The 13,712-nt window shown below is 54.5% G+C and overlaps 1 protein-coding gene across 3 annotated transcripts in view; it reads left to right on the top strand.

Annotated features, from left to right (window-relative positions):
* The window catches only part of FAM53A (family with sequence similarity 53 member A), a 49,052-nt gene that overhangs the window by 629 nt on the left and 34,711 nt on the right, over positions 1–13,712 (top strand). For all 3 annotated transcript variants that reach the window (XM_078599108.1, XM_078599105.1, XM_078599106.1), the window contains exons 2-3: positions 3,561–3,687; positions 13,445–13,508. In XM_078599108.1, the coding sequence (XP_078455234.1) occupies positions 13,488–13,508 (21 nt within the window). In that variant the 5' untranslated portion in view covers positions 3,561–3,687; positions 13,445–13,487. The remainder of the gene's footprint in view (positions 1–3,560; positions 3,688–13,444; positions 13,509–13,712) is intronic.

Here is a 13,712-nt window from a genome sequence, read left to right as displayed (position 1 = left end):
GGGGCGCTGGGGGGGGGGGGCGCTGGGGGGGGGGGGGCGCTGAGGGGGGGGGGGCGCTGGGGGGGGGGGGCGCTGGGGGGGGGGGGGGGCGCTGGGGCGGGGGGGGGGCGCTGGGGCGGGGGGGGGCGCTGAGGGGGGGGGGCGCTGGGGGGGGGGTGCAAGTGACGAGGGGCGGGCAGGGCTCGCGTGACGAGGGGTGAGGTGATGTCCGCTGACGAGGTGGACATTGGGACGCGTGAGAAACGAGGACGTGGAGACGAGGACACGGGTGACATGGTGTGTGTGTGTAGAGAGAGAGGGACTTGCGTGACGAGGTGGCGATAATACAGTCGCCGCTGATGAGGTGGTAGATCGGTAACCGAGTGACGAGTCGAGTACAGTATACATACTGCATGATGCGGATCAAACCCGCGTGACGAGGTGGCGGGGACGGAGCGTGCGAGACGAGGTTTAGACGGGCTGAGTGGGTGGTGACGAGGGGGGTGACGAGGGGTTTGTATGTCGGTGGAGCGCATTGGACAGAGGGGTGGTGGAGGGTGGACGCAGCGCAGGGTGACGATGCACACCCATCCACCTTTCCGCGTGTGTCGGTCGACCCAGTTTACATTGGCCACTTGCTCTCTCCTCATTAATCCCGGGTGCCCTAAGTGGCAGCCCAGACTAAATCTGCGATGCCTGGAGAGTTTGTGTGGAGGCCCAGTCAGTCGGGTCCATCATCATCATCACCACCCCCATCCCTCGGGAGCGATGGGGGGGGTGGGGTGGGGGGTGCGTGAGCGATGGCCGAGAGAGAGGGGGGTGGTGAGGGGGGTGCAACCGCGCTGATATTTGATACGCCAATTAATTTTCGAGGTTACGTTTGTGTTGGCAAACCTCTAGTATTGCCAGCAAGGTTGGCGAGGTCTGGTTGTGTTATTTCGGGGTTTGGGGCTTTGGTAGCTGGAGGAGGAGGTATGTTGGTAGTGGTTACGCCCCACAATGCATGGCTTCTGCGAGGTGTTTACAGGCAATTAGGCGGGGCTGCAGGCAATTCTCCAGGCAATGTTGCAGCCTTTCAACCATCTGACACGAGCGGGCCGTCGCCTCCTATGCATGTCCGACTTGCTCCCTTTAGTCTTGATTAATGACAATGTTTGAGAGAGAAAAAATAATACATGCAACCAAACGCATCAGTTCTTGGCAGCGTGCACGGCCAAACTATTAATTTCCTGTTTAAAACTAAATATATTTAAAATATTAAAATCGCGCATATGTTTGCTCTTACAGCTGTGGTAACATTTACACGTGTGTCTCTGCTGCTTCCTTGTTTGGTTATAAGCCGATTTTACAGAGCAGCCATGCCCGACCTGCACCTCTTGGGCCGCGAGGGCCATGGACTCGAAAACGAGGCCACATGAGGCCCTTCCTCCCTCGCTGAGCCAGTGTAACCTGATTAATGCTCCACCGTGGGCCCTATCTCCTGCCCGTGCCCCCCCCCTCGTAATCTCCCCATGGGCCCTGTCATGTCTCATCTCCACATGGGCCCTGTCATGTCTCATCTCCACATGGGCCCTGCTTCCCTGGTAGCCCTTCTGTCCCAGGGCAGTGCTCTTTGTGCCGGCACATGGTGGAGGTGGTGGTAGCTGTGTTCACTGCAGCGGCCACCAAAACCGTCGCCCGGCACCGTCTTAAACAATAATGAGTGCTTGTTCCTCTGACCCACTGCCAGCGCAACACACTTCCCTAACTGCGCCGCGGCGTCAAGTCCTGACACCGCAAACGCTTGCGACACGAGCTGCTGGAGTGTGTGCCGTGCCAGAGACCAGCTTCTGAAAAGCATCACGAGTGTCCCTCACCGTAATCATTACCATCATGGCGGGGGGCGGGGGGGAGGTGGTTTCCATCGCGCTTTTTTCCCGAGAGAAAAATAAAAATTGCTGCGGTGTTGGAAAATGCCTTTGCCCAGTTGTTTAGCCGAGGTCCTAGTGGCAGGCCTCGCTTGGCTGTGGCCTTGGCCTTGTCTGCTGCACGTCCCCTGCCAGGACCGGTTTTATCGGCGAGGGGAGGTCGCTGGGAGGCTTGGGTTGGCTTTCATTCCCTACTGCGGGGCTGTGTAAAGTAGAGGAGTGGCAGTGGTGAGGCTTACAGGCAAAGCGTGCAAATTAGTGTGTGTGTGATTTAACTGGCTTGCGCCAAGCCATTATAGCGACTGGCGTTTAAAAACTGCAGCTTTGGCAAAGCGGTGCAAAACTTGAGCGCAAAATCTTCGCTGGGAAATTTGCCACCCTTCCCACAGGTTTGCAGAAGGTGGGACGCATGTCTTCCACGATCAAGCCCCCATGTTCAGACCTGGGTGGGGACAGCAGCACAGGCCTGACTATTCAACACATTCTCTGCAGCCCCTACGTCTGGAACTCCCCCCAACGCTCCATGCTGTCGAATCCCTGCCCTTCCTCAAGTCCAGGCTCAAGACCTTCCTATTTTCCTGTACCTATCACTGACTTTCTCGATGCAAAAAAAAACTATCGCCACTTTTTCAGCACAGCGTCTTGAGATGCAATTGTATTTAGATGGTCTTAAATAAAAAAAGAAACTATTTAACTTTAATTACCTGAAAATACCGAAAGAATCAAACTTCTCCAAGATTGAGTTTCCCACTGTTGTGCCAGGCCTGACTCTTCACTCGACGATAACTGAGAGGCGGGGGGGGGGGAACGGTTTACTCAGAGCTGTCTTGATTCAATCACGCACCGCATGTCACCAATCTCACGCCTGCCGTGTCGGTCTCCTCTCTCTCTCCGCCTGTCCAAGGGGGGCTTCATCGCTCGCTCGCTAGCTTGCTCGCTCGTTCTCTCCCCGCTCACCTATTTGCATCCATCTTAATAGCGTGGCCATTTTGAAGCCAAGTGCTGGGTGTGCACCCCTCAGTAAAAACAAACACAGGCCGCCGCTGCGCCGTGACCCCCCCTCACTCTGATTGCAGTCGCTCGGAACATCTCTCTACTGAGGGGCTTCCGCCTGACATCTAGGAAAGCCTTGTGGTAAACACACTTGGAAGTGAGTGGGGATATTTAAGGGCGCGACAGTGGTGAGATGTTAACTACCTCGCATGGTATACAGCAGGTCGTGGGTACGACCCTGACGCCTGCAGTATATTTGGAGTTTACATGTTTTCACTGTGATCGCGTGGATTTTTTCTTCAGGTCCTGCAGTTTTTCCCTCCACATTTAAAAACATGCATTTAGAGTATTTTTCTGCTTTAAATCTCCACATTATAAGCCACTTCGTTGAGCTGTCATTTGTGGCCAGGTCGCTTCGGAAAAAAGAGCTCTATAGCTCGGTGGTCCTTACCTGGTAAAATAAAAAGAAATCGTTTTTAAGTTTCATCTGAAGTGGAAAGCCACTCGCAGGGCGCGGGAGTGACAATGGGTGCTGGATAACAGGGAGGGAGCGTGCCGCTCTCTTGTTGTGGCGTGGGGCGCTTCGGTCCACGCTTTGCTAGCGGAGTGCCCACGGTGGCACGTGATAGCGCGGCGTGCTGGTAACGACTCGCCACAAACACCTGCTTCCTGAATTTGCAGGTGATTTGACTGCCATTTGCTGCCTGGGCCATTTGTTTTGGATTGCGACGTTGCCATGGTGACGCTCATCACGGAGAAGCTGAAGAGCCAGGCCCTGGAGGACTCTTCCCGCCAGAGCGCAGGCCTGGTACGTGCACGCGTGTTTGTGGGTGTGTGGTACGACTTGGCCTCAAATGAGTACCTGGTGAGATGTGTAAACATTACCATTAGGGAGACCATGGTGGCCAGGCATGGTACTGGCCACCCACCCCCTCGTATTTATTTAGCTGCAGTAAATTTCCACGTGACAAGCCACTAAGTTGAACTATCATTTGTGGCCAGGTCACTTCTGAAAAAGAGCCATGTAAGCTTAGTGGGCCTTACCTCGTAAAATAAAAATAGTTTAGTGCCGTGTCGGCATTCATATATACTCGCTAATGGAACTTTGCCCTGTTAAGGCTATACAGAGATCGTTGTTTTTGTACATGTGTGCGTGCGTGGCACATGTGCCTGCATGTGTGTATGGTACGTAGGCTCCACGCATGCACAGCTCATGTGTGTGTGTAGACTCATATATGTGGTATGTACACGCCATGCACACACAACTAAAGTACGTGTGTGTGCGTTTGTGCTCGCACATAGGTACGTGTGCTACCTGCGTGTGTGAGGGGGGAGGTATCGCAATAATTCTAGCCGTGTTGCGAATCTGGCAACATTGGTCCTATTACCAGTTGAGGATTCGCATCAGTAGCACGTGGCAACCCAACCGTTCCTGGGCCTCGTGTAAGTCAACTAAGCCTTGGATGATGACCCGCTGTGTTGTGCAAGCATCAGCACGGCAGAGACGCGGACAATCTCGCAAGGTGCTCGCTCCACTTGTCTCTTTGTATGTCGTGCCGGTCTCAATAGGTGCTCGCCAACAGTACTTGACACAATAATGCATGTGGCCTAATGGGGGGGATCATTGTGTGTGCGGTTGGTAGACTTTGCACACAAGTGCAAAGGCAATATTTTTAATGCGCTTGTGATGTTTGTGGGTTCAATGTGACTCGACCTTGCCGTGCAGCGCAGCGGGCCCCAGGATATAGGTGGTTATTAACCCACGCCTCGCTCGAGTAAAGTAGAGCAGCAATTTGTTTTGCAAGCATGTTTTGATGTTCTCAAAACGATAACCAATAGCCCCAGCAAGCAACACTGGGGTGGGGTGGCCGGTCCAGTGGTTAGCGCACACTGCATTATAAACCCCACGACTCTAGGTTCATTCCCTTTCCTTGGCTCACATCAGTGGCGAGTGATGTCTGAACCGGTGCTGGGTCTTCCCTTTGGCAACCGGCACCGACCAGCCGTGGTCAAGTAATGGTCAAACACAAACCCACGTGACTGACACGTCCACCCCGCAGTGGCTTGACAAAGGGCTGTGTGTACGCTCTCGCGAGATGACGCGATGTCGCACGGCCCCAATGATGAAGCGTTGTGGCCGCGGTGGAGCCGCCGGTGCCGTCATTCTGTGAAAGCGTCCACCGCCGATTCAGAATTTTTTAAATGGGAGGGGGGGGTGGTGCCCAGTAACGAGAATGTGCATCGCCTTCACCACTCGCACCTCTGTGCCAATAACCAAACGACTGCTTCCCGCCGAGTTTTTCACAGCCGTTGCCCTAAAGGGGTTGGTGGTGCTCGGCAGCAGCAGCGGCTCGCTCGTTGAGCAGCCATAGACAATAGGGGCCGACACCCCCTCCCCTGCCCCAAAGCCAGCAGCTCTGCTCGGGGCCACCTGCTGTGCTGAGAGCCTTTAGGGCCCCACTGGGTGGGAACAAAAACAATTTTAATCCAATTCGTCTGAAAGAAAACACGCTCGAGTACAGTAAGAGCAGCAATTGTCAGTGCAAGTGTGTTTTGATGTATTCAGAACGATAATCGAGAAATCCAGCAAACTATCCAAAACAATCCGACAAAGTTACCATTGAGGGGCTTAGGAAGTGGTGGCGGTACCCTGTGAAGAAAGTCTCCAAACTGTGCGGACTCCGTCTGAATGATCCATGAGGGTGAGCTCTGACAAAGGGTGAGCTCTGACAAAGGGTGAGCGCTGGGAAAGGGTGAGCACTGGGAAAGGGTGGAGGGCGATCACGGCCAGCCTGGCGGTCGCGCGGAACCCCAGACCCCACGCCGCTAGAGCCAGCCATGGAAGGTGGATGGGTCAGACCGACAAGTGTGATGACGACGATGCTGCTGCTATTTAGTACTTTGAGTTCGATCGTGCGGGTACAATGTTAATAAACAGCTGTGCATCCCTCCACCACCCGACATGGCCAAACACGTGAGGGGGGGGGGTTGTCGCAGGGAAGGATGCGCGCCCGGTTTGGTTTAAGTTTGTGCTGCGTTAGTCGGGTGGCTCAGGAGATTGTGCACACGTTGCACTGCCCGGTGGTGCCTGGGTGGGTTGCCAGATTTTTTTTGCATAGTTGCTGGACTAAGACCCAAAGGCCAAACATGTCCACGTGGCCAGCGACCAACGGCTCTGTAAAAGTTGTAAAAGACGCACGTTAACATGGTTTATTTAATTGAGCAAGCTTGGCGGGGAAGGGGGTGGGGAAGCTAACCACCACGGGTGCCTTGGTGGATGGCAAACGTCGCAGGGTACCTCGTTAGGTCACGGGGTTAAACTAAAGAACTAAACTATTTTTATTTTAAAAACTTTGATTTTTTTAACCAGGTATGGCCAACTGAGCTATGTAGTTATTTTTTTTCAGAAGCGACTATGGCCACAAATGATAACCCAATGAAGTGGAAATTTATAGAGGGAAAAACTTGGAGAAAAATCCACACGACCATAGGGAGAGAGACATGCAAACTCCAAATATACAGGCATCAGGGTTGGGATCGAACCAACGACCTCCTTTATACCAGGCAAGGTAGATAACATCTCACCCAGGTTACTGAAGAATCTTGACTTAAAGCATTCGTGAATGCAGGAATTCGTATTCTTTCGGTAAAGTCATGTATCTACGTGACTTTACCGAAAGACCCAAAGAATAGGTTCCTGAAGGTCGAGGGCCACGGTGTGGTGGTGCTGAGAACGGGCCACACTGACACACAAACGCGCTGACACACAAACTAACGCACTGCGCCGCTAAGCGGGGCCTGCGACGCTCACGACAGGTGTGCGGCGGGGCAGGTGCAATGCGGGGTCACAGGCAGCGCAGTGCACCGCCCACATCTCCGCAGCCACTCCCCGTGTCTCGGGGGGCGGCCGCGGGGCCGTCAACCAGGTCGACGCGACGATTCCCCTGCCTGGTTATGCCACGTGGCGAACTGGCGGCCAGAGAAGCGGAGCGATGACTGCGGTGGCCCACGTCGGGGCTCGCCGCGGGAGGTTCGCGACGCCGTAATGATCGCTCGCTTGCACGGAGCCCGGTGGTGTAGCTATCTAGAGTCTGAGCACGCGGGAGAGGGGGGCGTTGACCTGTGGCGAGGAACGATTGTGTCACTGTTTGTATTGTGTGACTGACAATGCGGTAGGAGGGGGGGGTAATTGTTGGGTGTGTTGTGTGGGGATATTGAACATTCAATATTGATCGGCGTGCTCATTTATGTGTTGTCTGGTTGCTGTGCGTGCCCTCCGCGTGTATGTGTATGTCTCTATCTGTGGGGAGCAGTAGCGTAGTGGTTAGTGCGCTGCGCTACGAACCTGGCAACCCGATTCCCGCTCACTGCCAACACCGGTGACGATTATCTGAACCGGTCCTGGGCCTCCCCTAGGTCGACTCGGCCTCAAACGGGTACCTGGTGAGATGTGTAAACATCGCCACTGGGGAGACAAAGATGGCTGAGTGTGGTGTTGGCCACCCCACCCCCTTGTGTGCCGTGCCAGCCTTCATAGGTGCTCACTAACAGCACTTGCCCTAACAGCCTGCTAAGGCTATACAGGGGACCTTAGTCTGTATCTGTTCTGCTGTCGACGTCGAGCAACCACACGGCCTTGATTTTAAACATGTGCTTGAGAAGGCAAGGAAGGGTAACCGGTAGGCACAGCCATTTTGTAAACCACTGCTGGATAGAAGGGCGGCTTCCCCCTGCTCTGCAAGTTTTCGGGGTCATTTTAACATGCTTCACCAACAATAGTAGAATTTTGCTTTGTTGATGGCGTATGAATCGCCACATATTGATGCTTTCGTAGGTGATTTTACACTGGCATCATCAGCTTAAGAATCGATATTAATCGGGTACACCTTTAGTCTGCAGTACTCTTAACACAAGGACTCGCATGAATTGTTTTAATCCAGCCGGTGTGGCCTATTGTGCGCGTGTGCGTGCGTGTGCGCATGTATCATTCTGAAGAAGGTTTGTGGCGATTGGGGTATGCGTGTTGCATGTTTGTCGGGTGCAGGGCGTGCAGGATATGCGGCTGTTGTCATTCAGCCCTTCCCGGGAATGCCTATTTCACAAGCGCACAGCCAGACCCTCGCACGCATTCATTCGCAAGTCTCTCGCGGGGCCAAACAAACCTGGAACAGCCATGGAAAGTTCTGTTTTTTTGTTTAACCAGAGGCCCCTTCCCCTCTCTGCTTTGTGCGTTCACATGGCATTCTCTCCGCGCTGTCATTCGGCCATCGGCTTTATTGTAGCTGCGAGTATTGCACAACGGCGTTAATGCTCGATTGCGAATAGTGTAACACCCAAAACGCAATTGGCGGTGGCGGGTAAATGTGTAACGGCGGCCCTCGTGCGCCTTCGCAGTTTAAAGTCTGGGTAAGAAAAAAAGATATTTTGTGAAGGCGGTGGAGTTGAGAGCGGGGAGAGGAATGCGTGTGACTCGAGTTTTCGGGCAAAGTGAAGTAGTCGCCCCGGAGGCACTTTCTGATATTCAAGTGCGAGGCTCCGTGATGATGCAGGCCGCCTCGCTAAGCAACTGCAGGCCTGCCCTTTAGGACACAAAGGAAATGTAAATACCGGGAGAAGCACTTGAGAACACACGCACCACGCCGCCCCGTGGGGTGGGAGGGAGTGGGGCGGGTGGGCGCTCGGAGGAGCCACAGGGCCCATGAGAGCCGTGCTGTGGGCCCTCTACACTCCACAAACGGTGAGATGGCCGCACGCTATGCCATGGACTCGGGGGCCAGAAAACGCAGGCCTTAGCCCAAAACAACTAGCCAATACCAACACTAGTGCTAGCCCTAACGAACTAGCCAACCAAAGACTTGCACAAGCTGTAATCAGCGAGCCAAGCAAACCCCAGCCCTAACCCTAGTCATACGAGCCACACAAACTATAGCCCTATCAGCACTGCTAACCAAACACTAGCCCTGAGCCCAAACCAACTAGCTGAGAGGGACACTAGCCTTTAACTATCAGCATCTGCCAACTAAGCACAAACTCGAACCAGGTGGCCAAGCAGCCACTAGGACTAGCCCTGCCAGTGACTCCACGTGTTCACAAAGGCCCTTTTTCACTTGCTGCTTGTGTTTGTGTTAATGACAATGATGTTCGCTTTGCCTTTGCCCTGTTTCCTGAGCCCCCCAGTACCCCTCACTGCCCCCCCAAGCCTCCCACTCACACTGGGAACCTCCAGGGTGGTTATGTTAATTGAGAGCTATTTAATCTGTCCCACGTGTCTTATAGAGAGAGAGCGTGGAGTGGATGGGACTTGGCTCCCTCATCGTTGTGCGGGTCTCGTGAGTGGTAGTAGTTTGTCCTGGTGCTATTTCACGATCGTTTTAAACTAAAAATCTAACTTTTTATTTCACCAGGTAAGGCCAACTGAGCTGTATAGTTCTCTTTCAGAAGTAACCAGGTCACAAATAATAGCTCAACGAAGGGGTTTATGTGGAAATTGATAGCAGCCAAATACTCTAAACGCATGATTCTGAACGTGGAGGGAAACACCGGAGGACCCAGAGAAAAATCCACACGACCACGGGGAGAGATATACAGGCGTCAGGGTCTGGATCGAGCCCACGTCCTCCTGCGTACCAGGCGAGGGAGTTAACATCTCGCCACCGCGGCGCCCCTTCGGGCTGCAGGGGCGCCTGCAGGGCCCTGCAGTAACAGGTGACCGCTCACAATGGGCGCTCGCCCCCCCTCCCCTGTGCCGCCGCTTAGCAGGTGCCACGCCGGCTCGTGCCGCCCCTGGCCAGGTGTGGCTCGTTGAGCGTGTTTGCGGTGGCGCTGGCCTTTGTCCTGCGTCGGCTCCAGCCGCCCTTCGCCGCGTCGCATCGCCCCAATAACGATCGGTCTGCTCATCATTGATCGCAGTTTCTCGCGAGTAATTGGTATTGCTCGCATATGGTCAGAGTGCTCGCTAATTATCTGAGTGCTCGGTAGCAGTTGCCGTGCTTACGAACAATCTGAGTGTCAGCTGACACTCGGAGCGCTTGCTGAAGATTGGATCAGTAAAGTGCGCGATTCAAAGAATTTTCGTGATTCTTGGCACAGTTTGATTTTTTTATTTAGCCAGCACTGCCTGCACATTGACTCAAGATCAACAGCCACCCATGCACCAGTCGGCCAACAAAATTTTTTTCGAATTTTTTGTATGACTGGCAAATGGGGGGCCTCTGGTGGCTGCAAACAACTGGTATGTCAACGCACATGATGCAGTGTGCATGTCGTGAGCCAAAGCATTTATTTTAATCGATGCATCGTTGCGCAGCGATTAAAAACCCATGAGTCAGACTTTGTGTGGCTGTGTTGCAGCCAAAAAATCGGCAAAGGAGGACATTGACTGCATTAATTAAACGTTATTGAAACCGTTTTTCTTTTCCCCCGCGGGACCAGGCTTCCCAGTAAATGAGAAGTAATGAACAGGCGGTCTTCCAGTGCGGAGAACTGTAGAGGAGAAACCCCGGTGTGGTGCTCCCACCGATGATGAGGACGGCTAATTTAGCCGGGAACGATGTCTGCCATCATCATCGCGTCTGTGTGAAGGGGATGGGTGGCTGCGCAATAAGCGCCGCATCCCCCCCCCCTCCTTCCTCCTCCACGGTCCAACCGCGAGCAATTGCCTCGTTCACCCGGGGAGGTTCGCGAGCCGACCTTGCGCAATGGAGCAAGTGCTCGTGCTTCTGGTTGGTGGTTGTGACCGCTTTCCAACTTGGGTTGAAAGTGTTTGCATTAATTCCGTTCCAACTGTAAATGGGGGGAGCCTTGGGTAATTCTCGTAACGGTTAGGCAATGGAAAGTTCGTATAAAGTCCCGTTGCTATCAACGTTTTTTCCTCCCCAAAACTTGACAACAAAAAAAACCCAGCGCTAAACATATTCGTCTTGCCGGCCGAGGTGGTGATGTCACACAATGTGCACTCTTCTGTGGGAGGTGTGTGCTGCGACGGGACGTGGATTCAAATCCAGCATTTTGGCGGTACTGGCTCAGTCTCCCGACATGGCCATAATGAACCATCTGAGCCACCCGTCCTCTTCGCGCAAACACTGCGCTCTTCATTGCAAGGCCCGCGGGCCACTGGCGGTCCTTGGTGGCCTTTATTGCGGCCCCTTGACATGCGACCCCCAAAATACACAAATGCGAAAACACCCCCATCATCATCTTGCTGTTAATCCCCCCTCCCTCTGAAAAATAGCGAAGAACGTTGCCCCAACGTGAGCGTGCAACCGAAACACGTGGCGCTCGGCGGTGGTGCCGACTCGTGCCTCACTGGCCCGGGCTGCCCCTGGCTCCCACGGCTGATGGTTGCGTGTACGTAAACTTTGAGCGGAGCTGGCGACGAATGGGAGTCGGCGTTTCCCAAGGCCCGACTGGAGCGACAACGGCGTGGGAGCCAAGAAGGAAACACATTATTTCCTGCACTGGTAGAGGCCACGCAGGCTGTGGGCCCGTGCCAGCGATCGTGCCAATTGAATCGTGGAGGAGGAGCTGTTTGACAATGCTGGCTGTCGAGCCTGGGCCTCTGGAGGCCTTGCGAGTCTCTCTCTCTCCTTCCCAGGCACGTTATCGGACTGCAGGAGCATTTGTGGAAAGTCCCGTGTTTCCGTAAGGACTCTTGTTTTTCTTAATTTTTTTTTTACTTTCATTGGGGAAGTGTCGTCCCTCGTGGACTCGGTGTTGTTTATCCCCCTCGTGGTTAGGGAGGCAGGTAGGGGCTTGTGCACTGTGGAGACGACTGCGTTCACTGACTCATGCAAACCCCCCGGAAGTCCAGACACCGCTGAGACGAGAGCCGCGTGCCGAAATGCTAGCGCTCCGCCTTGCACCCGAGTGGAGCTTTAGCAGAAAAAACCCTAAGACACCTGCACAGGAGAGGTCATGCGACCCCCGTGCGACGTGCACGCCGCCAATTGAATGGGCGGCAGCTTGGTGGGACGTGCCTGCTGCGACGGGACGAGAAACCGCTCGTGCGACACGGGGAAGATCCAACACCGCACGTATCCGTCGCCAGAGTTTCTTTGTGCCACGTGCCGGCGCTCCTGAGTGTGCACGTGTGCGCTCCCTCCGCCGGGCGACCGTGCTATCAGTGACGTGCGGCGGTGTCCCCCGTCGCGGTACGGCGTGCATCGCGCTCGGTGGCCACGCTCGGCCCTGCAGGGTAGCGCCGCCCACGGAGGTGGGGGGCTGACGGAGGGGGGGGGGGCGAGGTGGCTCGTCCTCCTGCGCCGGCGCTAATGAGCCCGCCCGCCTGGTTTTCCCGTGGTGTGCGGAGCTCGCGCCCGTCCTCGGGAGCGCTGGGAGTCTCGGCTTTCATGCGGCATCTTTGGTTCCAGCTCGTGACCCCGGGGCACGCAGTTGTGGCCCGCGGAGGCGAGCGGGAAGAGACGGTGGCGCTCGCTCGTGCGCCCAGTGCTGTTTGTGTCCACGGATCCTCCGCCCGCCGGCGCTGTTATTGTATAACAAGCTCGCCGAGAAGCAGTGACGGTGAACGTAGTAGACACTCGCGCAAAGCTCGCCACAAACATTGGGTTGGTACGCCTTGGGACTAGTGCCGTTGGTGGGCAGCTATCAAGACCGGCATGAAAACAACAACATCGTGTGGCCGGCATAAAACCCAGCCACCTTTGTCTCCCCGGTGTTGATGTTTACACGCTGCGCCATTTCAGCCTCATTTAAGTATGAAATGACGTAGAGGAGGACCACTGAGCTACGACTTGTTACAGATATTATCTGTGGTAATGAATCGAACCCATGTTGCTGGAATCTAAGCTGTGTGTGCGAGTCATTGTGCCACCACTCCACACGGAGATCCTCACCTGCACGCACACTCGCAGACGCGCACACACTCGCAGACGCGCGCACACACACACACATAGGTGTACTGCATAACCAGGTAGGGTGAAGTGCTGTTTGTAACTGTTAAGGGCCGCTTGACACAAGCGAGAGTGGTGTGGGCTGCTCCCACACCCGGCTGCCACGCACACGCACACACACGCACACACACGCACACACAGTCCAAACTGGTCCTGTGCAGTTAAAATCCTATCGAGGGCAGTGGTTATGTGCAACTGCGTTGCAGGAACTTCGTATATAAACAATATATGCCACATTTAACGTATCTCGTAAAAATGTACAGCGTGCATATCTAATCGAGCACCTGATCTTGCGGAGTGTAAAAATGTCATGTAAGGCATTAGCAATGCTCCCTCTTGTTCAGGAAGGCGGATGTTGGAATGGCGTTATCAGCTTTCTTCGACCCTAATTTGTGAAGCCCTGCACAGTCTTTTGCTTACTTTTGCACTAAATCCCTTTATTGTGTAACAATCGTGCTCTTTTAGGATTGTTTTATTTATGTTGGGCCTGCGGAAAGTGGTGCCCCGTTGCTGTCCCGTGCACGCAGGGGGAAGTTCTGGTGGCTGCGAGGGGCACCGCCTGTTTTTATGTTTTAATTTTAAAAATGTTTCTCTCTCTCCCGTTCTCCCTTCCTCCCTCCTCCCATGCGGCGTCTTCTCCCTCCCCGCGCGCCTCAGTATCCCGCACAGAAGTTGACCCGGGGCCCCGGGTGGTTCCTGTATGACTTTGCTGGAAAAAACAGTGAGTAGACTTGTAACTCGCGGCACGTTCCTTTCTCCGCTGCTCCGGTTCACGCACGCACACGCTCGTACAAAGACAAATTTCCCCCGTATAGTCTGAACAGACTTTCGGGGCAAGTGCTGTTAGTGAGCACCTATGAAGGCCGGCACGGCACACGAGGGAGTGGGTGGCCAGCACCACGCCCGGTCTCCTTTGTCTCCCCAT

The sequence above is a fragment of the Lampetra planeri genome, chromosome 12 (genome assembly GCF_965212315.1).
Source record: "Lampetra planeri chromosome 12, kcLamPlan1.2.h2, whole genome shotgun sequence".
Classification (NCBI taxonomy): Eukaryota; Metazoa; Chordata; class Hyperoartia; order Petromyzontiformes; family Petromyzontidae; genus Lampetra; species Lampetra planeri.
This window is presented reverse-complemented; position numbering and strand designations above follow the sequence as displayed.